At 43.5% G+C, this 27,080-nt stretch overlaps 1 protein-coding gene across 1 annotated transcript in view; it reads left to right on the forward strand.

The window, feature by feature from the left end:
• LOC127019929 (probable cation-transporting ATPase 13A4) overlaps nt 1-25,271 on the forward strand; it is a 42,243-nt gene extending 16,972 nt beyond the window's left edge. Inside the window, exons 10-30 of the mRNA XM_050902253.1 lie at nt 654-824; nt 1,259-1,416; nt 4,688-4,876; nt 5,189-5,250; nt 5,967-6,117; nt 7,498-7,584; nt 8,284-8,437; nt 9,008-9,119; nt 10,974-11,098; nt 12,075-12,238; nt 13,299-13,421; nt 14,067-14,146; nt 15,764-15,806; nt 16,714-16,823; nt 17,637-17,733; nt 18,464-18,536; nt 19,782-19,956; nt 20,429-20,643; nt 22,160-22,248; nt 24,384-24,464; nt 24,977-25,271. Coding sequence (XP_050758210.1) covers nt 654-824; nt 1,259-1,416; nt 4,688-4,876; nt 5,189-5,250; nt 5,967-6,117; nt 7,498-7,584; nt 8,284-8,437; nt 9,008-9,119; nt 10,974-11,098; nt 12,075-12,238; nt 13,299-13,421; nt 14,067-14,146; nt 15,764-15,806; nt 16,714-16,823; nt 17,637-17,733; nt 18,464-18,536; nt 19,782-19,956; nt 20,429-20,643; nt 22,160-22,248; nt 24,384-24,464; nt 24,977-25,198 — 2,681 coding nt within the window. The 3' untranslated portion in view covers nt 25,199-25,271. The remainder of the gene's footprint in view (nt 1-653; nt 825-1,258; nt 1,417-4,687; nt 4,877-5,188; nt 5,251-5,966; nt 6,118-7,497; nt 7,585-8,283; nt 8,438-9,007; nt 9,120-10,973; nt 11,099-12,074; nt 12,239-13,298; nt 13,422-14,066; nt 14,147-15,763; nt 15,807-16,713; nt 16,824-17,636; nt 17,734-18,463; nt 18,537-19,781; nt 19,957-20,428; nt 20,644-22,159; nt 22,249-24,383; nt 24,465-24,976) is intronic.
• The last annotated feature ends 1,809 nt before the right edge of the window (nt 25,272-27,080 follow it).

Raw genomic sequence — 27,080 nt, forward strand, 5'->3', positions numbered from 1 at the left:
TTCTTGTCTTTAAATTTGGTCTCGGTCTGAATCAAACTGAAACCCACAGTTCTGAAATTTCATGTAAATGAGAAATTCCAGAAACCCCTTTCATTTAGAAAGCTTCAGCTGTCAGAAAATATTTCTTCTGCTTCACCTTAGAATCTGCTCTGACATAAATAGGATATTTGTCAGCTGTCAAGCATTGAGCTAAAGGCCCTCCATTTTACTAGGAAGGGGAAATAGAGAATGTCATGTTTAATCTGCCTAAGGGAATGGTGTAGTGACCTGCACATGAGGTTCAAACTAGGTAAACAACTTGTGGCCGTCAAGTGAAGCCATGCAGCACCAGTTCGGGTCTCTTTTCAAGTCTGTATATTTACAGCCAGGGTTCGGAGTCCTTGGACTGCTTTCAGTTCTCAGACTTACATGAAACTGTTATACTGATGCAAAGGAGAGCTTTTCTGTGGCAGAGTCTGTTTGCTTGCTAGCCTTCAAACTCTTATTCACTCTGAAGATGTCACAATATAGAAGTAACATTTCTCTAAACTGGTTTCTCTAGTAAATACCTTTAACTTACCATCTAGATGGCTAGATACTGTACTTATTTGAAAGTCAGCACGCTGATTTTAAGGTGTACTACAGTTTTCCTCATCTGAGCTAATCTTCCCTAGGGGAAAGTATTCCGGTAACAAAGACCCACTTACCCCAAGCTGATAAGTTCAAGCCCTGGAGAATGCACTGTGCAGAGGATTACAAGAAACATGTCCTCTTCTGTGGAACAGAGGTCATACAGACCAAGGCAGATGACAGAGGAGTAGTGAAAGCTGTGGTGCTGCGAACTGGTCAGTCAACACTTCAATTTGCTTCTCCTTTCATGCTTTTTCTTACTGGAACAGTCTGACTTAATGTGCCCAGTCATATTAAGTTAAAGGCATTAATCCAAATTCACAACAGTCAGATGGAAAATTGATATCCTGGGCTGGGCTAAGCTATTATGCATTGTTTCCGTTTGCTTGGCATAACTTTTACAAAAACCACTAGCATATGATTACAAAGAAGAATTTTGCTTTGCTTCTGAGACATTGAAAAAGTCCTCCTTAAGACAAAAATAACTTTTTTCTATATTCTGCAGAGCAGGTGACATACACTGAAATGAAAGATCTGGGCCTTCTTTCTTACGTTACAGAAATTATGAGTCATTTTAAAGCCCTCCATTCTTTGTAGAGAACTTTTGGAAATGTTTTCCCCTTGAAATCATTTTAGTTTATCTTTCCAGGTTTCAATACAGCCAAGGGGGATCTGGTGAGGTCCATTCTCTACCCTAAACCCATGAACTTCAAGCTGTACAGAGATGCCCTCCGGTTCCTGATGTGCCTCATAGCATTTGCAGCCATTGGAATGATCTACACAGTGTGTGTATTTGCACTTAATGGGGTGAGTTACTAAATGCAGGAGAAATGGTCACACCCAGTTTCAAGAGACTTTAAACTTGAGTGGCTTCATATATATTTATATATAAAAATATGGTCCTTGTCACTCTCCTTTTTGCCTTAGTACATGAGGCCATTCTACAATGTAATTGAACTTGTGACAGTACACAAGCTCTCATACATTCAATTCTAAGGTGCCAAGACCCACTGTTTCCCAATAGTCATTTCTTCTGAGGTCTTAGCAAATCCTATGCAAGCACTGCATGTCTTATCAGCAGCCTTCTGTACGCTGACTGCCTGTTTGTATGTTGCCTGCCCTATGCTGATACATGTAATTACCAATGCATGTAATTAGCATAATGCTTTCTACACCTCTGAAAATGGGAGATCCCAAGAGCTTAGCACTCTGCAAGTAGCTTTAACAGAGTTTTTGTGGCACTTTTTGTACATTCCTAGAAAAATCACAAGTGAGTCATGGGTTAAATGGGACACAGACTGATGTGTCACTGTGAAAAGGCAGCTTTCCAAAAACTTCAGTTTAGATCAAAGACCCATCTATCCCTTTCCACTGTCTCTGAGAGTAACTGGTATCAAATGCTTATGGAAACTGGTTAGGAAGTAGGGCAAGTATAGAACAATTCTTCCCTGGTATAGTCTTCTAACTTCTTGAAGAGAAAGGTTTAACAGTTCAGTAAGCTGTCTTTTGTATCTAGATCATCTAGCTGCCATAGCCGCTGAAAATCTCCCAGAGTGTGGTTTAATATATTTCTGAATTCATTTATGCCTTGGACTTGACAGCACCTGTAGCAATGATTCCCACAGTTACATTATGGGCTGCATAAAAATGTTCTTAAAGCTGCTGTCTAAATCACTGGGCCCTGTAGATTTTTGTTTTAAAGAAGCAGGAAATAGCTGCTTTCTGTTTGATGTTTCCTGTACCATTCATGATTTAGAGATCATTGGCCACTGCTTCAGCCACCTTTCTTCTGTGTTACAGAGCCCTGAACAGTGCAGGTGTAAACACAGATCCCTGAAATTTACTGATGTTACAAAGAACTCCCTGTTTTCTTCTGCCTTTTTTTTCATATCTTTGTGTAGTCATTTGGTGGGGGGGGCAGGCGTGGAAGGGAGATAACCTTCGCTTAGTTATCACTTAGCTTAATATCCTTGAGAGCTTTTGGGAAGTAACTTTTGCAAAGCCAACTATCCTGTATCAGTTGAGTCACCCACATTTTCACTGATTTTTTCCAGAGCTCTCCAGATTATGGGGTATTAATTCCCTCTGTGAAGACTGTGTTAGCTCTTCTCTAATGTGCCATATACATCAAGGGTCGATTAATTCTGTATTATAATCTTAATCAAGTTTCTCCATGTAGAACTAAGACTTACTGTGTCAGGAAGCAGCAAGGGCCAGCTGTTCCCTAGGGGAAGGCAAGCCAGGAGCCAAGGGTGACCAGAGCACAGGTAGTGCCCTCACCGACCGGGGAACAGTCACACAGTATCTGAACATGGTGGGGAGAGCTGGGTGCTGGTAACAGCCCATCAGTAGTCCCAGGCAAGGCAAAGTGGTAAATAATCTGGGCAGACCAGTCAGAAGCAGAAGGAGATGAGGACAAGAGACAAGGCTGCAACACATATCTAAAGGTGTCCATCCAGGAGACAGTGCTAGAGGCAGGTACACCTACAGCATGGCTCAGACAGGGACTGAAGGCCCAGGCCTGAGCTTAAATGGAGCTCCTGAACCCATGAGCAGAGGATGTGGGTGAAGATGAGGCTAGTGAGGGTAATTAAGGCCTATCGGTGCACCTAGGGCCCTGCCATATTGGTCTCTCAATCTCTGGAGGGTTCGCCTGAAACCCTTTTAAAAACAGTTCACTCATGCATCAAGGTCAATGTAAGAAATAGTTTTACACTGTAAACAGTAGTTCTGCAATTTTTAAAGCCTAATTGCTTTAGAACTTCTTCAAAAACTTTCAAGAAATCATTTCATGTCTTGATAATGATCTGCCAATGTAAAGTCCAAGTCCTGAGTTGCAAGGTTCATTCTGCAACTCAGCTTTTGAATAATTTTTCTCCTTTTGAATAATCTACAATCAGTTGGCTCAGAAGATTAATTCTCCTTGGGATATCAAAGAAAGTGTGTTTAAGAACATATCCTGGTGTCTGCTTTGCAGTTTTTTCCTTTTTTTTGTTTAACTTCCCCCTTGTAATATGTAAAATACACGCTCATGTTATCACAGCAGCTGAAACTGTCTTGTCAGGCTGTCTTGGTGTAGGATTCAGTCACATGAGATACTAAACGCTTTCTCTTCTGTGAGTGTGTTTATCTAAAGGTGGTAAGTGCTTCATTCTAACATAAAACAGATACAAAATATTATCAAACTGGTGCCTTCTGTGGTCTGAAACAATATCAATGAAGGGAGAATGAGAACATGATGGAAATGCAGCACATCAGATGCAACATGATTTATGGTCAAAGTCCCAAGCTTAGAAGCAGTAATAATAGAAGTCTATGATGGTTTGCAGATCCTTCTGAACTGCAAATTGGTTTTAGTTTGCAGTGTCTCAGTTCTGGGACCCCAATTTGAAATGCATTCAATCCTTTAGCAGTTATATCAACTGCCAAGAATAACAGTGCTGACATTCAGCATACTGGCAGTCAGTTCTACACCGACCTCTAAGCTCCCAAATTAGATTGCTTTTAGAAATGTAACTTTTACTTCCATGTCTCTTCCTGCAGGTAAAAGCAATTTCCTTTCACAGCTCCTAGAACACAAGGTCAGAAGAAATCATTAGCTCATGCATTCTGCCCTCCTTTTCAGCACCATCCCATATGTCTCACCTGTCACCCTAACATAGAGTCCAGAGCTATGCCTGTAGGCAATTGGATGAATGCCCATATAAATGGCAGATTCTTGTGTGCTGTATCATGGGAAACTGGGCTTGACTGAGGGTGCAGTAACCTAGCTGGCATGTTTCAACTTATGTGCTTTGGAGGAGACTGCGAGCTCTACCTGGCGGGTTTTGTTGGCCTGAAGAATGAAGGAAGGCCTGGAGGCTGCTCTTGAGCAGTGGTGTAGCCTTAAAGCCTTTGGTTAAATCAAAGCAATTAATTTCTTGGGGAGATGAATACGTGATGGACCGTGGGCAGAAAACAGCACAGCCTGAAGCACATGCAGTGGAGGGGAGGAGGGATGAAGAGGGCTACACTCAGACAATCCAAGCAGCACTCCTTGCCACCCTCTTGCTGATAACTGCCTTTGGTTTTACATCAGGAGGAGGCAGGAGAAGTGGTGAAGAAGGCTTTGGATGTTATCACTATTGCTGTCCCCCCAGCTCTGCCAGCTGCCTTGACAACAGGGATTATTTATACCCAGCGGAGGCTGAAGAAAAAGGGCATCTTCTGCATCAGCCCACAGAGGATCAACATGTGTGGACAGCTGAATCTCATCTGCTTTGACAAAGTAACTGCTAGGTGGTGGTTACTCTCTTACTAGTAATGGGAGCCGTGCTAGGGGTGGGCGAGTATGGGTTTTGATCAAGCATTTCCATTGTATTCTAGAAACACATTGACCAATCTTGCATACTTAAGTTTTTGTTGTCTGAACAGACACTGTTGCGAATTGTTGTTTTTCTTGGAATCTAGGAATTGGCTGGTAGCACTTTTGGTCTGCACTGTGCTGGCATTTTCTGGACAGTAACTTCTTAAAATAAGTCTTTTTATTCCTCTTGAGCTCTTATGTGGGAAGTTAATTTAAATGTACCTTTTAACTTAGACTGGCACCTTAACAGAAGATGGCCTGGATCTTTGGGGCGTGCTGCCCTCTGAAAGAAACTGGTAAGGCTCCTTGACACACCAACGGCTTTTAAATTTGGTGGGATAGTGACTGGATTCTCCACCTAGCATATGAACAAATCTGAAAGACAATTAATGTCAAACGGCAGTTTTAAGTTCCCCATGTTTAGATTTCCAGTATTATTTCTATAGCCTCTGGAAAATGAGTTGTTTGCCTCATCCCAGGGGTCCTGCTCCACATGAAAAGATGCAGCCACTGTTGTCAGCATTTGGCAGAGCATGCCCAGGCAGGGTAGTCTGTAGTAGACATGCTAGGTTAGATCTCAAAGCTGCAGCGGTGCCCCAATCCTTTATGACAGGAAGTCACTGTTACCCATGAGATTGCCACTCAGTTCCTTCAGTGCCCATTTACCTTTCCAGAAATGTGCATGCACAAAAATGCTCAAACTTATGTCAGCCTCACAGCTCAAGAGTCCTTGCACAAGCCTCAAGGAAGATATATTATAATAAACTGTTCCTCTGTCCATCCTAATGTAGAACTATGTAGAATACACCTATTCTGAGCATGTGTATCCCAGCCTTTAACAGGTGCATGAGAAATAACTCATGGGGGAGAACAAGTCCCCAGAAACGTGCTTGTGGTCTGACCACAGGATAGGACTTTAACAGCCCCCTGACTTGGGATTTTTTTTTTTCCTGTTAGTCATATGTTGTTTGGTGTTCTTTGATGGTAATTTTTATGTTCTCTTTTGTGTTAGCTTCCAGGACATTCACAGCTTCCCTGCAGACCACAGCCTGCCTTGGGGCCCGGTGTTCAGAGCAATGGTGGTTTGCCATTCACTAGTTGTTTGGAAGGGCAAGATCCAAGGAGACCCACTGGATGTGAAAATGTTTGAGGCCACTGACTGGGTAAAGCTGTGCTTTGTTGTTATGCAAATAGTGGTGGGGAGTTTTGGTGTTCTTGCAAAGGAGAAATGTCCCAAGCCCTCCCATGCAAATAACCACTTCCCACACAGAAGTAAAACAGCTAAAACCCAAAAGAGATACCACATGCTCAGGCTTTTGGAGAGATGTTCCTTGTTTCTGCCTAGAGCTTTCACCTAGGGGTACTTTGAGTACTTAGCTCATTTGACTGGAAGTGGTGGATATCACGCAAACCCCACTGGGGTATCAACTCTGACTGGCTGCTGCCAGATAACAGGAAGTCCCAGATGTGACTTATACACAGATTAAGACTGCTTTTACAGAGCGTGTAGAAGACTTCTGCCAGCTTTGAACTAGCTGAAAGACTGACATTTATTAGAGCTCTGTCAATGTGGAGATATTTCTGCCATCTTCAGGTTTGAAATCCCATGCCACTATGAAAGCACTCTGCTTTCAGTCTCTGTCCCATTACCTACAAACAGCCATCAGTGTTGCTATTTACTCTCTGATCAGTTGGGGGGGAGTGGAAATGAGCATTTATGAAAACCGAAAGGCTGCAAATCTGAGATGGATAAGAGGAAAACAGCCCATAATTACCTGGTGGAAGGTATAGCCACAAGACATTGCTGATGCAAGATAAGAGATTCAGGGCAGGATTAGCTAGTTATGTGGGTGACAACATCCATACTTAACACCTGTCTGTTTTGTACCTGCAAAATATGTAAAACAGCCAAGTTTCAAGGAATAAACTATCCAGTAATGACAGGAGTTAGAGGGTGTTTTTCCTCAGGGGGATCACCTTGCCATCTCAGCCTTAGGCAGACACCTGTCAAAGTTATAAATTAAACAGGAATAATCCTGTTAAATAGTTCCTGTGAAACAGGAATAATCATGTGCCCTTTGACACCGTAAAATATTTTTGTTCCTCACAGTCATGTTGTGATGATTAAAAAATCCAGCTGACTTGTAGAATACTTCAAGAGCAGAGGATGGAGCTTTCTACATTAATACAAACTCTTATTTATTATTTTCCCATTGAGTCTATGTTATATCTACAGATTTTTGCATATTTAAGTGGGTTGTAATGAATAAAGGATTTATTGTCAGTGAGAGGACATAATCTATTTGCTGTGCAAGAGTACAGCAGTATCTTAGCGAAGCTGGTGAAGCTCTGGATTTGATTGCTAAGGGAGGCAGTGGGTTTTCCATTACTGGAGCTTTTTAGTGTGAAATCAGACAGACCCTCCTCAGGAATGAATAAGATACATTGTTTTGAGGGAAGGAAAAGCTCTAAATGATTCCTTGAGGTTCCTTTCAGCTCTACTAGTGCTGTGATCTGAAAGATTTTTGTCTTTCAATACACAGGTGATAGATGATTCCAGTGGACACCAGATTGAAGGTCAAGGATCCACACATGCCACAGTTGTCAGACCTGGGCCTAAAGCCAGCAGTGTAAGCTATTTGCAAGATTCACATTCATGATCAAGTTAAACTGCCAGTGTAAGGGTTACCTTTCAGTAGAGAAATGCTTGGTTGTCCTAGTCCAAGATAGCTCTTCCACACTTCGTCTTTCTTGTACTGCCTGCAGAGAGATTGCCTTGTTCTCTCTGACTGAAAAGAAATGCCTGGGGGAGCTTGCTGCTCACACCAGAAGCAGGGGGATGCTGGATGACAGATTGTCCAGCTCAGGAATTTGCCTGTCCTGGTGGCTCTAGACTCAATCCAGACTCAGCTGAGTGGTGAAGATCTCTAAAAGCACTTGGGACTGCAGTGGAGTCTGGTAGCTGATGTCAGACCGTTACTGGTGACATACACCAAGGGGGGGTGCTTTCAGACATCCATTTTCCCTTTGCAAGACCGCTGTAAGACCTAGCAGTCTTGTTAAAGAAACAGGACTAGTGAGTTCCTTTCAGTAAATTACATCTAATAGTCTGCTACAACTGTCAGTGAACTTTTCCTACTGCTTAAGCTAAATATTTCTGTACAAATTTCACCTCCTCTTTATACACCAGTCCTTTCTGTCCCACTGTGACAAATGAGCCCATTATACATGGTTAGCTTCTTGCCATGGCCCAAAGGACAGACCTGAAATCCTTTGGCCGGCATTTAAAATCCTTGCTGCAGTATCTAATCCACTTGCTTTTCTCCTAGGCCCCAGTGGAAGGAGTTACCATTTTACATCAGTTTCCATTTTCTTCAGCCTTGCGAAGAATGTCTGTCATTGCTCAGGAGATTGGTGGGGAACAACAGGTCTTCACAAAAGGGGCTCCAGAAATGGTAGCCATGTTATGTAGAGCAGAAACAGGTATGCTTCCTAGAAACACATATGTATAAGTGACTTTTGATGGTGCAATGAAGTGGAAGGTCCAAATGAGATTTCTGGGTCTAAGACTTCATACTTCAGCCCGAAAAGTTAGAGTCTCTCTATTGTGCTCCAAGTCTAAGGCTAAGCTCTCATACAGCCCTTCTCAGCAAAGAAGGACTGCTAAGAGATAAAAGCAAGTACCAACTCTTGTACAAGGTGTACAGTCTCTGCCGGAATAGATATTTGGAAAAGTTGTTTACTGGTCCAGTTTTCTTTTTTCTGTAAGCCCTGGGAGGGCAGCTAGAAGAGCACAGCTCCTTCATGACACACTGGAAGAAGGTAAGTCTTTGCGGAATAGTATAGGATCCTAAGTGCAAAGTGACAGAGGAGAGGCAATGATTTTCTTATTGAGCAAAGTTCAGTTCAGCAGCTTTGCTTGATGTCCTTGGCCTATTGGTAGACTCTAGGTGTACCTGCTCTCTGGGACAGGAACCTTCCCTGCTCCAAGGCTTCCTTTTATTAGAAAGCAGTCAAATGCCCTGATGAACTGTCTTTTCCTCTTTTGCACAGTCCCATCGAACTTTGAAAGCAAGCTTCTGCTCTACACAGCGCAGGGCTTTAGGGTCATTGGACTGGCATGTAAATCTCTACAGGCAGGGAAGCAATCTACTGATCTAACAAGGTAAGCCATAGACTGCTTCTTATCAGCCACATTCAGCCATGGGCTAGTGGTGCCTCACATAGTAGCATTACCACAACACCCCTGCCAAGAGCAGGGCTGTAGTACAGAGTTTTGTTAGATTCAGGCCAGAGGGAATCTGATTTAAATCTGGATATAGGTCTGTCTGAGAATGGGTAGAGGGCACTTCACTACCCAATGCTTATAGCACATGCCCAGAATCCTTACACATTTCTTAACTTTGGTCAACATAGGAAGTATAACTCTGGTACACTCTGAATTCTAGTACACCCCTCCCTCAGTCCTTCATTTCTACCAATGTCCTTGCAGATTTATCCAGGCTTTCAGCTGAAGAGAACTCTCTTCTTTTTTTATCCTTGCTCCTTGATTAAGCAAAGGCAGCAGATGACGCCCATTACACTGCCTGTTCTCTAGCGCAGTCAAAGTCAGCAGACTATCTTCTGCTGCTGTCTTGGTCCAGTTCTTTAGCTTTCTAGCTTTAGCTCTCTTTAGTTTCTAGAGAAGCTAGCAAACTCTTCTGCTGTGCTCATAGTATTAGTTTTCCACAAGCCTGACACAAGAACACCTACACATGAATCCATATGCTTTTACCCAAATCCCTCCAGCTTTTGCCTGTGATACCACAGAAACATCACTTCTGAAACATTTGTGGTTACTTAGCATCTGCTGTCCTCTCTGTTTACTAGCTGCAGGTACTAATCCAGGTGGGGCTCACTTGCTCTTTCACAGAGCTTTTTGCTTTGCTGAAAGGGCCAATGACATGGAGGCAAAGTGCAAGTGGTTTGTTTAATTCTTGTGACAGGTGTCTTAACAGACCTATCCAACCCAATGAGCAAATGTGTGTGATATGGCCCAGATTTTGGTTGTGTGTGCAGTTATAGCATGTGTGTTGTATATACTGCCAGGAGAAAAAAGAAAACTGGAGGTCAAACACAAGATGCACTGTGAAAGCAGCGACTATTCAGGCACCACCTGACTCAGCTACTCTGACTGCCATGCAAGTGTTTGGCATCACCTCCTCCTTACTACAGTGGCTAAAATAAGTGTTTGAAAGCTTTTCTGTTTTTTCAGACTCTTCAGAGTCAACCTGTCTCCCTGAGAGACCTCTAGTTTATGACTCAGGGATGGGATTGTTTACCAAATTCTGTTCTCAACTACACATGTTCAACTGTAAAAGAAGCAATAGCACAGGTGTAAAGAAAAGAGTAGGAGAGAACAGAATTGGAGTTCCCACACGCTGTTTGCTCAGGTCCTACTGTCAAGAGTGGCAGATACGTTTACCAAGGTGTGTTTCTTTGTTGTACAGTCCTCAAATGAGAAGGACTAGTGTGCATGAACTTTCCAAATCAGACCACCACAGTTTGGGAATCCTGCAGGAAATTCACGGTGCTTTTTCATGCTGGCTAAGGATGGTGCATGAATGGAAAACAGTCCAACTTAGCCATCAGGCTTCATGTTGGTATGTGGAGCAGGTAGGTCAAAATTGACTCTTTTTTGATTTGGTAATTAAGCAAACGTGAGCTCCAAGCTGGCTATGTACTGAACTCATTCTTCAGAACAGGGGAGGAAGAGAACAGAAAGATGAAAAATCAAGTGAAGATCTTCCATACACAACCAGCACCACTTGCTGCCAGTGGGAAGCAAGCCCTGCTGGTGTTGAAATAGCACCACAAAAGACAGACAGCCTGGGACTGCTGAAAACTAACAAGTTATTTTAATTCTTTTGAGTTAGGTGGCATGGTTAACAGTTATAACTGGCTATCAGCAAATTCAATGCAAAAACAGGCCAAAGGCAAAAAGAAGAATTAAATCTGTCTGTCTGTTCTTCACTGTTAGGGAGGAGGTAGAATCTGATCTGACATTCCTGGGTCTGCTGATAATGGAGAATCGATTAAAGAGAGAGACAAAGGCTGTCCTGGAAGAGCTCAGTGCTGCCCGCATCAGGAGTGTTATGGTCACAGGTATCTAAAAAGGGTGGATTATTTATGTGGCCACTGGCCCAGACAGGGAGTTCAGTGGTGTTTGAGTGAACAGTCTGCTGCTTTGTCACCACCACTGGTAGGAAGGCACAGACATTTGTATCTTTCAGACAATTGTCGTCCAAGAAGCATCTGTGTTGTAATGATGACATGAGCTGAACTATGCAGGCTTATGTCCCTGACAACTTCACCAGGCTATGTCAGATACCTAACTCTTAATCTGTCCCACTTTCACCACAGATCAGAGCTTTCCTGTTCCTCTGATGCTTTCCAGTGAGTCCATTTGTTCTCTCTGGTAAGGTTATCAGATGACATGCACAAAGACTTGTCATGCAAGATCCCCTCGTTATAGGGCCTCTTGAAATCCTGTTGTCATAAATGAGCAGAGATGGAGCATGGATGCCAGGACAAATCACTGAACCTTATGACATCTGATAACTCATGCCTACCAGTCCCTATTTATCCCTTTTTTTTCTTGAAGGGCTGGTTTGGATTTGGATAGGATAATTCTCAGTTTTCCCATGGTCCAAAGACATTTTTCCAGGACTCACATAGATCTTGTCTTCTTGGACTTCACCTCTTTCAGCACACATCCTACACTGAAGCCATCTAAGGCCAATTGATGAGAATCAGTGATACTAGTGGCAATTTAGCAGTGAATCCCTTACTGTTTTTTGTCTAAAACACATAATCTAGGAGCATGTTCCCCATCTGGATTTCTTCAAGCTGAAGATGAAAGTATTTCATTTCCAAATGAAAATACGTTTAATTATTGAGACAGACCTCATCTGCAAAGTTTTGATCTTTATCAAAAACTTTCTTAGGCACAGACACTGAATCGTACTGATTCTTGCGGATCTATTTGAAAACTCAGAATTCAGGAAAAGGCTAACGTTTCCTCCATAAACAATTCCTCATTGCAGAAATTTTTAGATAACACTCCCCTTGATTTTTCTAGGTGACAACATTCAAACAGCTGTAACTGTTGCCAAAAATGCTGGGATGATTTCTCCAACAAACAGAGTGATTCTTGTGGAAGCAAACAAAATACCTGGATCTTTTTCAGCATCTATAACCTGGAAACCACTAGAAGAAAACAAAACTGAAGATTATGGAAGCCTGGTGAGCATATAAGAAGCAGGTGTTGTGCAGCAGGAAAACAAACTAAGCTGGAATGCTTTAAATAATGCAGTGGGATTATGCTAGTATAACAGAGACCAGTCATTCACAATTGTCTGCATGTCAGTATGTTATGTGCTAGAAAAGTGTTTAAAAAGAAGGGATCTTTATAAAAATGTACTCCCCTAGAGCTTCCTTCCTAACATATTATCTTGTGAACATGTTTTTGGTAACTGCCTAGCTAGGTTTGAGAACAGCTTTGCAGAAACCCAGGAAAGATTTGTCTGTAGCCCCCATTTAGCTGATGCCAGTTTAAAGCATATTTCCTTTCCCTGCCAGGTAAATTTGATAGTATAGATGTGGACTTAAAATCTGTGGAACTGCACTGTATGAACCAGCCCTGTTCAAGCAGGTAGAGTTAGCACTTCCCCATACCTGCAGAATTAAAACACAGATTAACTGTTGAGAAATTGCATATACACAGTGAAACATAGGCTAGCTCTGCTAAGAAATTATATTTCATCAAGCATCTCCACAAAGAAACTGAGACAAAGACCAGTTACTCTCTCCCTGAAGAGTATGTCTGAAGGTGCTTGCCCTCCTCTGAGAAGTATTAGAGTCAGGCAGATGGTAGGGAATCTCTGCAGGGGCTGTTGAGGGGCTCGCTCCTACCGAAGCTCAGCCTGAGCAGCATCTTCACTGTATTTCACTGCAAAAAGTCATGCCTGGCTATGGTGCCCATATGCTCTCTCTAGCCCCTCTCACTCAGTGCAGCCCACCAGATTGGCACTGTTGCATAAATTCTATCAAATGTGGCAATGCTGAGGGCCAGCTTTTAAGACATATGAAGCACCCAGTTCACACTGAAATTAATGGCATTATATACCTAAATCCCTTTACAAATCCAGGCAAAGGCAATGGGCCTTGAACCCAGATCTCCCAGAGTCTTCACAAGTGCCCTCCCCGTGGTATGTCCTTTTCTTTGTCTGTAGTAGTGCTTGTGTAATGCACATAGTAGCTTTTGAGGGCCTGGGAGCAGCACTCATTCTGTCTTGTTTTATAGGAGGATCACAGTCAGACTGAACGAAGAATCAGGCTGGCATTGGGATCAGGCCAGTATCATTTTGCCATGAGTGGAAAATCTTACCAAATTGTAGCACAGCAGTTCAAGCACTTACTTCCAAAGGTGAGATCTGGATTATTTAACTGGAGTAGGCTTGCCATTCAGTAGATTCAGATTGTCCTGATATAATTAGCTGAAGAGATTTGTACCAGGACATCTTTTGTGAACAATTTTAACCCTGAAATACTTATGGGCTGGATGAATCTCTGATACTAATGTATGGGGAAGGATCTGAAAATCCCTGGATTTTTTCTGCACGAGAGGAGCAGACCTGCCTCATGGTGTGAGGACATGACTTAAAACATTTGTGCTCATATGCCTGGCCCTTGCACAGCACTGATTCTGTCATGTTTTGGAGAACAGGAGAAAACATGGTATTACACAGCATGCAATTCAGCATGACTTGTCTGTTTCATGGAAAGGATAGTCTCATGAATTCTCTTCTAGTAAATCCCTAACTGGTAATCTGTGTTCATCAGGTAACTCAAATGACTCACTAGGCCTCTTGTCCTTATGTGATTGTTATTTTTTCAAAATTTTAATTAAGATACCTTTTATCTTTGATCATCAGCCTTTCCTCCTCTGGAGTCTAGCATCAGTTGTTTGGAAATGTGAATTTTTGGTGGTTTCTCTTCCAAATTATCACTGAAATCACTGTGACTCTTACCTCAAGTGTTTAAAAAATCACTTCCTTTTTTCTCCTTACAGCTCCTGCTGAATGGAACAGTTTTTGCTAGAATGTCTCCTGGTCAGAAATCCAGCCTTGTAGAAGAGTTTCAAAAGCTGGAGTAAGTTCATAATGAGCACTAAGCGTTAGGAAGTGTTTGATGAATTTCCAGGCTTGAAAAGAGTCTAGTAAGAGGTAGCTTTTGTCTAACGTAGCCTTTCCTGGAAGCGCACAAAATTGAAACTTCCACAGACATACAGCTTGGCAATTAAATTCCAAAAGCCTGTTAAAGAAGAGACACTGAAGTCCATGTTGGCTTGGCAACCTGTGAAAGACCTAACACTCCCATGATTCTGGGTTTCATTTGTTCACATCATCCTTCATTCTTCTCTTCCTGGGCCTGAAGGAGGGGCACTTGTCTACCCAAGATTTTTAGGAATATCTCCCAGCACTGCAGCTTTTCTGATGCTAGCAATCTTTTTACTGCACTATTGCTGACTCAGTGTGATGGGTTAGAAAACATGGCAGGGCAGTCTGGATTGGTATGCCCTGTGCTGCTCACAGTCACAGAAGCATATATATATTCCTGAGTCCCAGGTGTCTTGTTGCCTGTTATTCAGCTGTTTCCCAAGTCTTTTGAAGACCCCCACCCTCACCTCAACTAGCAACCCCCTGGCCTTGCCCTAGAGCAGTGTAAGCTTTAGGCTGTTTCAGATTATCAGCCTGGTGTAAGCAGTTGTGAGCACCCCAACCACTGTCTGGCCTCCGTGGACCACCATCAGTGCCTCCCAGTGAGAACTTCCCCTGCATTGAAATCCAGGCCTCAGCAGTAAAAAACACAAGTGAGTCAGCTCCTGAAGCACTAGGCTGGTTTTACTTGGATGCTGCAGTTGTAAGGATTTACTTTCAGGGCTCATCATTTCACAAGGTTATTTCAGCCTCAGGGTAGGGAGCTGTCTCCAGATATTCTGTTAAGCCCATGTTCTCCTTCTCTACTCCAGCTGCCTCTGTCACTCTCTGTCTGTCCCAGGAGATTCTGGCAAAACTGGACCCCAATGCAGAGTCCCCATTCATGTCTATTCCCTGTGAACATGAGGTACCAGTGCCTGCAATCCTTCCTTTCTGAGCAGGGCTCAGAATATTATTAAATATATTAATATTATTATATATATTATATATATTAATATATTAATATTATTAAATATAATATATTTTTATATATATTTATATTTATATATATAAAGCGCCTATCACCATATTGATAAACATTCTTTGGAACCACTCTGACAGCAGAGGTAAGAACAGGAGTCAGCCTGTCAGTACCTCAGCACTTCTGTTTCCAACCAATTAAAAAAAAAAAAAAAAAAAAAGCCACAAGACTTTGCTGCCAGCCTGCCTGAGGTCATTAGACCTTTCCTCTGTTATGATTGACCTTAAACCCAGTGAGGGTGGGAGACTTGAGTCCACTGTAGTGAACATAAAACTTCATGGTAATGTATTCTTCAGTCCGTCACAGCAGAAACTCTTTACTGTAGGCACATCTGAGGTGCAAGCCCAAAGCCCATGCACAGTCCAGAGTCCTGGGCTTGTATTTCAGTCTTCCAGCTTCCCAGAAGGGCTTGTAAAAAAAAGCTCACATGACTTGCATAAATGACTTGCATGGAGGAGGCTCTGATTCCCTCCTGTTTACAGGTCTCACTTTCCCGGGAACTGAACTGTAGGTCACTTTATTTTTTAGTTACTTTGTGGGCATGTGTGGAGATGGAGCCAATGACTGCGGGGTAAGTGAAAATTCTTTACAATGTATTTATTTAAAAAATGAAAAATGAATGCAATGCCAGTAGAATATCCCAAACTGAGCACATGCTAGAGATGAGAGTGCTCTGCTTATTCACAGAGCAGCTATACTGGCACCAGTACTGATTCAGGCCTGATCCCACAGTGTGGTCCTTACCGTGCAAGAGCTGTCCTAGGCAGAGATGGTTGCAGTTTGTGGTCTCAAGGACTGATTCATTTCCTTTGCAAAAACCACCAGAGGATTCTCCAAATCCTCCACTGGGGTTTCTGACAACATCTTCAGTGTCTGGGGGTGGAGAAGACTAGGGTGAGGAGGAGTTTCCATGGGGAACAGCTGTAGCCCTACAAGGTTTTTGTAAATGCACATTTTAGAAGTGCAAGAAAGTGTTTTTTTCCAAAAGGAAGGGTCCGTGTTCAGGAGGGACCCATAACTCCCTTCTGGGCAGGTTCAGTTCACTCCATGACTTCACACATCCTTGTGGCAGTGAGAGCAATGCTACCTAGGCAGTGAAGCACTCACTTGCCCTCACACAAAGTCCCAAGGATTCTCCTGGGGGAAGCAAGCAGAGAACCTAGACTGTCTACATAAGGTGTGACTGCAAATAAGTGCTGACAAAGGAGGCAGAGCCAAACCTGTCTTCTGCAGCTGGTAGTGGATGGCTTTGGGGTCTGTGGAAAATGGACTTTCCCGTGCTGTCATCCTTATTCTTCTGGAACTGATGCCTCAACCACATCCCACTGGAGGAACCTGTCAGGTGGAGCACACCCAGGGAGTGAAGAGGGACTGCTGTTCACAGAATGCGTCCTGTAATAAGGGGTCACTTCTTGGCTGACATATCAGTTGCTGTGTCTTCCTGGTTTGTGAGTGCTGAAGAAGAATGTGACTTTCAGGCTTTGAAAGTGGCGCATGCAGGGATATCACTGTCAGAGCAGGAGGCGTCTGTGGCTTCACCTTTCACATCCCGAACCCCCAGCATAGCATGTGTGCCAGAGCTAATCAGGTAAGCATGGATTATTATTTCCTATTTCATAAAGGGAGACAGTTCCCACTCCTCTCAAATATTAGTGTTGGGTGTTCCCACCAGGCCAGAATATACATATCTAGAGAAAAATAAATGTCTTTGACCTTGAAATTGCCATTTGCCTAGTTCCCATCTGAAATTCCTTTAAGATATATTAATTCCCTCAAAACTACAGGAGTAGGGCATATACAGCTGAGCTTTATGTCATTAGCAGTATTTTAAATGCAAAAGATAGCAAAATGAACAATGCTTCATAAAGCTGAATCAAATGTCCAGAAATCAACCTGTACACTACTGTGAGGTGCTGCCTCTGATACCCTATGCAAGCAAAATGTTAGCATCTGTTATGCCAGGGTTCTGGTTTTGCTTACTGGGGCAGATGAATAACCAGGGAGAGTGCGTTACCCTCGTTGGATACTATATGTCCACTGCAGGAGGAGAGGACTTGATAGTTTGAACTCACTGAGCAGCTGCTTGGCTTTGCATGTTCTTCCTCATATGGAATTGTTACCTGCACTATTAATGTCAGCAGGAAAACTCGCTGGGGTAGATTGTAGTCTTGGGAACATAGATGACTGGAATCAAGCCCTTTTGCTTGCAGCAAGATTTCTGCAAGTGAAGATTTTACTTTCATTCAGGCCAGATTTTATTTATTTCGCCTCCCAGCAAGATGCTGGCAGAGACTTCTCTACTTGTGACACATGCCTTGTTTTTCAACAGCGTTTTGAGAGAACTGGCAACAGGAGCAGACCCATCACTTAATTGCTGTCCTTTATTCATGTCTTCACACAGGGAAGGCCGTGCTGCCCTCGTCACTTCCTTCTGCATGTTCAAGTACATGGCACTGTACAGCACCATTCAGTACCTTGGTGTTCTCCTACTGTACTGGGTATGTCTTGGAAACATGTTGGCTAGAACTGAATGAGCTACTACTCCCTTGTAGGAGAAACATGGCATAAAAGCCACAATAAAATTAGGGTATGGAGCTTTACCTTTATCAGAGCTGCAAACTTCTGTGGCATGATCATATGGTCCTCCTGTACCCTCAGCTGAAAACTGGAGAGATTCTTCCCATTAACTTCAGCCAGTGGGCTCAAGATCCAAGCTGGGCAAACAGAAGACTGAGATACTGAACAGTAGTTTGGATGAGGGCATATGTCTGAAAAGGGAGAATCTGGCGTAAGCATATGCTGTTGCAATTTATTCAGCATTTAAAGCATGAATTAACTTGACAGTAAGCAAAATCCCCTGGAGTGCCTTAAACCACTTTTGCATGGCTTCTTCCCAAATAGAGAGGAGGGCTTTGCATTCAGAAGTCACCCAGCATTGAGAAAGCATGTCTCTTCAAATAGCCTTCTTTTTTATTGCATTGAGTGAACTGGAAGTGTCGTTAGTCCGAACAATGCACAAAATGAGAGTATTCACTGCAGGCCCAATGATGACGAATCTATTGGCAGGGGGGTGGATTGTGTGGTTCCCTTATCTGCTGAGTAGCATTTCAGAACAAACAGCAGAGCATTAGCTCCATGAAAATAATATGGCTTTCTGCAGATGCTATAAACAAGCCCACGGCAAATGTCTGATTTGTGATTTCTTTTTCTTTGTGTTCTTCTTTGCAGCAACTAAACTCCTTTGGGAATTACCAATTTTTGTTCCAGGATCTGGCTATTACCACTCTAATTGGTGTGACAAGTAAGCCCCTTAATCCTATGTATTAATGACAGAATGATCTCAAATATTTTTTACCTCCTTGGAAATGCATAATTCTATGTACAGAAAGGAAGAAAAGAGAGACTACATAGAGTACAGGATATTTAGGTTAGTAGAGGAGGCGTCTTGTTTGGGAGCTCTGAAATAAGATGGGGAATTCTTAGTGGTGTATTTGCTGAGCATGTAGGTTGTTAATAACTGGGATGTTATCTCTAGAAGGAGTAAAACCAGACCTAATGCAGTGAAAAGTCTATTCAGACTTTTTCCTGTTGACTTCGGAAGGCAGATTAAGAAGATACCTAAGGATCCATGCCCAAATGAAAAAGTGTAGGGATCGACTGTTTGGAGTCCAACTCATATTTGAAGCTGTGTAGGCAGGAGGCATGAGAGGAAAGAGAGGTGAAAATGGAGAAGAAAGAAATGACAGATGTCAGACGCTACAGAGCAGGAAGTTGTAAGCCAAGAATAAGAGAGGAAACCAGTGCTGGAGGGGAAAGAAAGATGGGGTTGTTAAGATAGAGTGAATGCAGGGAGAGGTTTAGAAGCAGGAATGGCAAGGGCAGGGGCATGAAAATCATATAGCAAAAACACATAGCTGTCTTCCATCCCTGCTGGAACACAGACACCTGGAAAAGGCCTTGATTAAATCAAGCCTAAAAGGGTCAGCCACAATACCGGGTGCCAAAAGCTACCTTGCTGTAAGTAGCCCATTTGGAACACTGCATCAAGGCTTTCTGTATAGCATTTTTACTCAAAGTCTGGATAACTTTTTTAAACCTAAGGACAGAGGAAGACCTGTTGGGTCAGCTAATGCAGTCCTCTGTCAGCTCAAATAACTGGGCACTAGGTGCTTAGCCCAGGAGGATGCACAGAACATGGGCAACAGAAAATCCCAAGCCATGGTTGACAAGTGACAGAAAGAGAACAGGAGAGCTTGAGCATATCCTTATATCCTTGGGCCTGACAGTAGCCAAATAAAATAAAAATCCAACATTTTATTTTCCAAAAATACCTCATGATAGTCAGATGCCATTAATTAATCTCTTCTGTGGCCAATAAGATTTTGTAAGAAAACAGCTCCGTATTTTGTACTTGATAGAGTATTTGTATGTATTATAGAGAACATTATAGACTGTAAAAGTGCTGGCCGTTGATAATAGTCAGTAATATACAGCAGCACTGCTTGTATTTTGGACACGCTAGTAAACATGTCTGTGCATGTTTCAGTGAGTTTCACAGGTGCCTATCCAAAGCTGGTTCCCTACAGGCCTCCTAGCCAACTCATCTCGCCCCCGTTGCTGCTCTCTGTTGTACTTAACATCCTCTTCAGCCTCAGCATGCAGATCTTCGGGTTTGTGGTGGTCCAGGAGCAGCCTTGGTATTCCAAGACCAATATACACAGGTAGGTCCCCTTCTTGGGACTCTGGGTGACACAGGGCAGACCTAGTGGGACAGGTCTGCATGATACTATTGATCAGCTTAACTACAGGCCTGATCAGCAGCTGCAGGCAGACTCTGTGCTTCCCCACAGGGTGCAGACACATTAACCAGTGTTGTCTGCAGGTCCTGAAGATCTCCAGCAAGTCTGCTGTGCAGCATAGTGCATGTGGTGAGAATGCTTCTGTTGAGCACGAAGAGGAGTATTTGATTGTAGGGAAGACCAGGGTGTCCAAGTAGGTTTGAGCTCAGGCCCTCCCAAGTTTAGCAGGCTCAGCCCAGTGGGTAAGATTGAGGACACTGCCAATAACCTACATCCTTATGATAGCAGGAGCAAATCATGGCTGTGAGGGAGGACTCCTGATAGTGGTAGTGGAAGCTGGGGGAAATAACCAGGACAGTGATCATTCGCTGACCAGTGTGACACTCTTTTTCAGCGCCTGCCTCTCAATGAACAACCACATGGAGAATTCTTCCTCTATTTCCAGCCTGGGGCTCCATGGGACGAGAGATGGAGCCCATGGGCAAATGGACAATGGCTACAAGAGCTATGAAAACACCACAGTGTGGCTGCTAAGTACCATCAACTGCCTCATCGTAGCACTAGTGTTTTCCAAGGGAAAGCCTTTCAGGCAACCCATCTACACAAACTGTAAGTATGGGGAGAGAGGGAGGGATCTGTGAGTAAGTCAACTCAGGAGGTCAGTTCACTAGGGAAAAATTAAAACTTGACCAAAGTGATGCCAGCCAAAAAAGCAGGAGCCCAATATTAGATTTCTAAATGACTAAAGGCCACCTTTTCAGAAGTTTTAGTGCCACTGGCATCCTGTGACCAGCAGCTCTCTGAGCTGGGCCCACACTTTGTGCTTCTGTACTGCTAAAAACTTGGCCCTGGCATTTGGATTTCTGAGACAGACAAATGGAATTTGATAAAAACTTTTAAGGAGTAGCAGGAAGGTGGTGTTGGCTGGCAGAAGCGTCACGTCACTTAAGGCAGCCTGATTGAGACATCTCAAGAAGAGCCAGAATTAGGTGGTCTCACTTTGCTTTAGTCTTCAGAATAAGTCTGGAAGAGCCCTATGCCTGTCTCCCCAAAGCATGCTGGTTGAGCAGTATTTAAGAGAACTCATGTTCAGGGCATTCTTTTGGGCCCATCTCAGAAGAAAACATACGATGAAATCTGCACATTTGCAGAGGCCCTGTTTCCTATTTCAGAACCAGAGACGTTCAGCATTTGCTAACTCTATGACCAGTAACTTCTTTGAAGAGGAAACATCAAAGGAGGCAATAACTTGAAGGGGCTGTAGTGAAGTCTAGTAGGTCTGTTCTGCCTCTGAAAGACTGTCATGTGAAGGGAAGATGAGCACATGTGATTGTGGCAGTTCTGAAAGTTGCAGTGAGGCGCAGGAAAGCTGTTCTTTTTCTCTGTGGGACAAATCCTGCAGCTGTCCCTCAGGCAAAGCTCTGTTCAGTTCTTTTTTTGCTGAAGAGTTAAATTAATGCTGCAGGTTTCATGGCTTTGCTGTTTTGGTATAGTAATAGTGAGGCGGGGACATTCCTCCCAGATAGCAGAAGAGTGGGTCACCAGTCTCCCAGAACCAGGCAAAATCAGAGTGGCTGGAGGGTGAAGTTTGGTGCATGTCAGCTGAAGAGAAAATGAATTTACTCATCATTGGAACATTTGCCTACGGATGGGGAGGGCAATAGATTCTCCATTACTGACACTCTTTAGATCCTGATTGAGAGCAGAGCCTTGATATCACTGAAATTGAGGGCAGAGTTCCTAATCATATCAACAAGAGCAAGACTACATCCCGGACATTTTTCTGAATAACAGGAGACACTGAGCTCAGAGTGAGACTTACTGGAAGGCTTTAAGGCGTCTCAGACCTAAGAGGTCAGATCAAATGTTCAAAATACTCTTTTAGCATTTTAAATCTGTGGCTACAAGTCTTGTCCTAGCCTCACGTATATCTGCTTGACTGAGTAAAGCTGGGGTTTTACTCTGTTCATTTTTCTTTTGCTGAAAGTTCCTTCCTATCACATGGATTTTTTTTTTTTTTTGGACTCTTTGACACACAAAAGGATTACAGTCTTCTGTAGTAAAGGCAAGCAGCTGAGATTGCTCATAAACCTGTGGTTTTATTTGCTTGTTCTTGTCCCTTCAGATGTGTTCATACTGGTGCTTATAGGGCAGCTGGGTGTTTGCCTCTTCTTGGTGTTTGCTAGTATTGATGATCTCTACTCTAAGATGGATGTGAGTATTGTTCCAAGGTGGGTTTTCTTCCTACTGCCAGTCCCATTATACATGCACTGGGATTGTTTTTAACAAAATGCACAGACTTTTGCAGGGATACATGGCACCGCTAAAGACAAATCAAATTTAAAGAGATGGATTTTAGATGATGGGATTGAAGAACCTTCTGGAGATATGGTAGCTCCAAACTAAGATCTGTGCATTCTGACACCTGGACAGCTACACACGTACGTTTGATTGTTTCAGTGCATTGTCCATGCAACAGAAGATGACATCACTAAGCTTACCATGCTTGGTATGTTGGTGGCTTGATAGCTGTGAAGCCAGGAGAAGAAACAGGCTAGGCCCTGCAAGTTTAAACTAAAGCACCATGCACTTCTGTTTCTTACACTGTGCTGCTCTGCACACAGATCCTCTTGCAAAGAAGATCTGCCAGTTGGCACTCACAGCAGCTCTCAGTTCTCAGTCCCCAATATTTTCAGGCTCCCTGTTTAAATTTCAGACAGCTCACAGTTTCCTAAAGCAGCATTTGGATTTAGAACAGTTGTAGAGAAGACTAGTGGGGCTGTCACGGCAATACAAGATCTATCTTGATCCTTGATTAGTAAATAGCAATAGGGCTTGGCTTATTTAGTCTGGCAGAATGCAAGCGGGGAGTTGCCTTGTGCAAATCCATCCTAGGGGAAATGCAAGGCAAGGATAAGATCTACATCAGCCGTAGGACAGGGTTGTCAGGGGACCTGGCAGTTAGTATGTGGAGGCTGGGAGATGTTTACCTCCTCCACTGTGACACTCTCACAGCCTTGTAGTAGGAGTTACAGGAACAAAACAACAAAAGCAACACACAGCTATTTTTTCAGTGCATTTGTAATCAGCATGATAAAGTATGGTGGCTTTGGATAACAAGTACTGAACAAGATGCTGCTTCCAGTCCTGTATCTTTGCGTGACAGTTAGCAAGTGGATTTAGAAGTGGAAATAATGAAACATGGAAAGAGAAACATAGACAAGGGGAATGGACCTGGATTTTGAATGCCCAGCAGCCTAGCTAAGGCTGCCTCACCGTGTAAGTGTTTCCAGAGCAGCAGCTCAGTGGGCAGACCCAGTTAAAGAATCTGCCACGAGATGGCACTTTAAAGCAAGTCTTAGTCCTGTTGTTGTGGACTCTGGTGACACAGGACATTATCAGCACTGCAGCTGTGAGGGGCGAAAGTGCCTTTGGGGAGAGCTGCAGAACTCCCAGGCTGTCTGGAAGGAATACACTGGATTTGCTGAGAAGAGAAAAGGAGGGAGTGGCAATAAGAAACTCTGCAATAGCCTAGCCCTGGAGAAACTGCTGATCCAAATTTTGGATCTGAGCTGCGTCTCCAGACTAAGTTGAGCTATAGCCAGAAAGCCAGTGCTGCCAGCTGTGGGAAGCTGGAGCTGTGTTTGGAGCTGAAATACTCAAACTTTGAACTATTTCCTATATTAGAAAGAAATTATTAGAAATTATTTAGATTTCCTGTTGCAGTTCTGGAGTAGTTTTCTCATCGTAAGTTTAAAGTGTCTTTATCAATAATACCTCAAGACAAGTAGCAATATTGGCTCATCAGCAGTGTACAGCCAGCGTGGGATTCTGGCTTTTGAGGACACAAAGCTGGTGAAGGGTCTGGAGAACAAGTCCCATGAGAGGCGGCTGAGGGAACTGGGGTTGTTTAGTCTAGAGAAAAGGAGGCTGAGGGGAGACCTTATCGCTCTCTACAACTACCTGAAAGGAGGTTGTAGCAAGGTGGGTGTTGGTCTCTTTTCCCAGGTAACAAGCGATAGGATGAGAGGAAATGGCCTCAAGTTGCGCCGGGGAGGTTTAGATTGGACATTAGGAAAAATTTCTTCACTGAAAGGGTTATCAAGCATTGGAACAGGCTGCCCAGGGAAGTGGTTGAGTCACCATCCGTGGAGGTATTTAAAAGACGTGTAGATGTGGTGCTTAGGGACATGGTTTAGTGGTGGAGTTGGCAGTGTTAGGTTTACATTTGGACTCGATGATCTTAAGGATCTTTTCCAACTTAAATGATTCTATGGTTCTATGACACAAGCTCCCACCAGTGTCTAGTGTGCGCACATGTTGTTGAACAGCTTCTGCTTTTTTCCCAGCTCGTTTGCACCCCTACCACATGGCGGATCTCCATGGTGATAATGCTTGCAGTCACACTTGCTATGTCCTTCCTCGTTGAGGTGAGCATGCTTCCTTGAGTGTACCTGTCAGCACTAATTGGAGAAGCCAAAGGGTCAGGTCTCACTCCTTCTCCCTCCTCCTCAGCCCAGCTTGGGAATATCTAGTAAAACAGGAACCATTGCTGCTCCCTCACCCTTACTCTCTTTCCTCAAAGCCCCACATCTGAATGATCAGATATAGGGGAATGCAAGGCCCAACCACCTTTTCTTTCCTCTGGTGAGTGGGATGTATCAGACCCTGCCCCAGGCTAGAGAAATATGGGCAGTCTTTGGTGTTTTCTACTCAGATCCTGAAGACTGTCAGGAGGAGCTGGTCCCAGTTTTCTGGTGGAGAGATCTGGTAGAGCTGGTGTGAGAAGTGGTCAGTAAAAGGCTATTTAAGGGATGTGGATGAGCAGGACAGAGTGGGAGATCTGGGTCTCCACTACTTGCCCCGTGTGTGTCCTGTGGATGAAGAGGGAAAACTGCTGTCCAGGTCCTCCAGAGTCTTCCTTTTGTTCTTACTTTTACAGGAAGCTGTCATCGAGAACAGACCCTTATGGCTGCTTCTGAAGAAGACCTTCCGGTACCACTCAAAGAGCCATTACAAGAGGCTGCAGCGAGTGTTAGAGCAGGACTCAGCCTGGCCACCTCTGAATGAAACCTTCTTCTCAGATTCTGTGGCAATATCAGTAGAGGGAAATATGGGAGGCCATAGCAATCCAACATTTGACAGCAATGAGGATGCACTCTGAAGGAAACTGCAGAGGACACATGTCCAGGGCAGTTGCAGTTGGCTGCAGGACTATCTCAGAGATATAAGAAAAGAGGAAGGACTGACCCATCACTGCCCCCCCATTCTGAGACTAACCAGCTCTGGCTTATTTTTAAATTAACTGGAAGCAGAAAAGCTGGCTGCAGCAGCATAAAGCCACAACAGTGTTTCTCCTGTCTCCTTGCCCATGTATGAATGGCTGCCAGCTGTAAATGAAACAGCTTGCTGAATATTGGCAAAGTATTCATGGTTGAAACACCCCGTTGCTGCATCCCTCTCTTGAACTGCATTATGCAGTCCATAAAGGTGGGGACTCCTCCAGATGAGAATTCAGATACCACCACTCCTCTGGGGAGATCCCCTTCAAGAAAACAAGTGGAACTTACTCCTGATAGAGGCTGCTGAACATAGGCAGGTCCTGGGATTCCTGTAGCTCTCAGGGTTTCAGATACTGCTACCTGGTGTCTGGTGTTTGTTGGGGTTTTTTCCCATTCTGGCAATCCTTGGCTTTCTGGAGCTGGAAGGAGCTGCAAATAGCCAAAGGCTTCTAGAAGCATCCACTCCCAGCACCGTTATGCTCTTCCCATGATGGGAACAATGCAGAGCTCTATTGCTAGCTCACTGCTACCAAGCAACATGTTTGCCCTCTTCTCGGTTTAAAACATGAGGTACTTGCATTTTCTGGGTGAAAAAATCTATTGACCTACAGAGCAGAGAATTATTTCATTGTTTAACGATTCTTTTTTGAGGGAGGTATTTGTCTGGGATATCCATTTTAAAAAAGTAGAATGAAACACGTGATAATTGCAAATTATGATCTCATCCTGTGGGTCTACAAGGACATGCTGTTCCTTGTGGTGTGAGCTTGCTCTACCAGAGCTGATGCTGCACAGCTGGGCTGCCGCCTGGCATCAGCTCCTGGTTTACCAGTGCCAAAAGAAGCAGATATTGAAGGGGTTACTACCCCCAAGGGCCTAAGGCCTGAATTAAAAGACAGGGAGCCAGCTAGGTGTCAGAATAATTTTATTAAATTCCATGGCATGCTCTTAAGTTGAACTATCTGAGGTTTTGGCTCTAGTTTCCAACCATAATTGCACATGCTACACACTATGTGTTATTCATCAACTCCTATCCCTTACCTGTTAGCCTCTGATGGTGACTTTTACTCTGCTGTGCTGCTTCTGTCGTACATAAATGCAACAGCACTGCACATTTCTCAGGTTTTACCTACTCAAAAAAAGCAGCTTCTACCAGTGCATATTCTCTTAGCCCTTTGATGCTAGGCTGACCTTCTGCTCACCGTATTTTGCAATCTCAGTCCCCAGCTGGGTAAAACAACAAGATACCAGTCAGGGAGGCTTTGGACCAAGAGGAACACTTCCTTCTTTGGATAAGGTGTGCAGGGGAGTTGTCCCCTCTCAACTGACTGCACAATTTTTTTTTCACAGCTGGAGCTTGCCCATGCTTTTCCTGCATGGGGCTGAGGAGCACTTTGGGAGCACTTCAGCACTGGGGACTGTATGTTCCCACTATTCGATGCTAAAGCACTCTTGCATTGCCACAGAAACGCAGAGAATCAGGCAGGTTGGGAGTCATGGTAAAGATTCCTTTGGTCTTTCAGAGTAAAAAGTAGCTCTGGAAAACCAACAGCAAATCAGAAGAGACTATAGATTGTTTTGATTCAACATGTCTGTACCAGAACAGTGTTTGAAAAGAATTTGGCTTGAATCAAAAAATAACTAATACTGTTTTTCTAAAAAGAAAAAAAAACCAAACAAAAATGTTTCAACTTGAATTAAGCATTTATTTGACTCAAAGCAATTTTTTCCCCATTTTAGACAAGTTTGACATGAGCAAATGGA

This window comes from Gymnogyps californianus, chromosome 10, assembly GCF_018139145.2.
Source record: "Gymnogyps californianus isolate 813 chromosome 10, ASM1813914v2, whole genome shotgun sequence".
Lineage (NCBI taxonomy): Eukaryota > Metazoa > Chordata > Aves > Accipitriformes > Cathartidae > Gymnogyps > Gymnogyps californianus.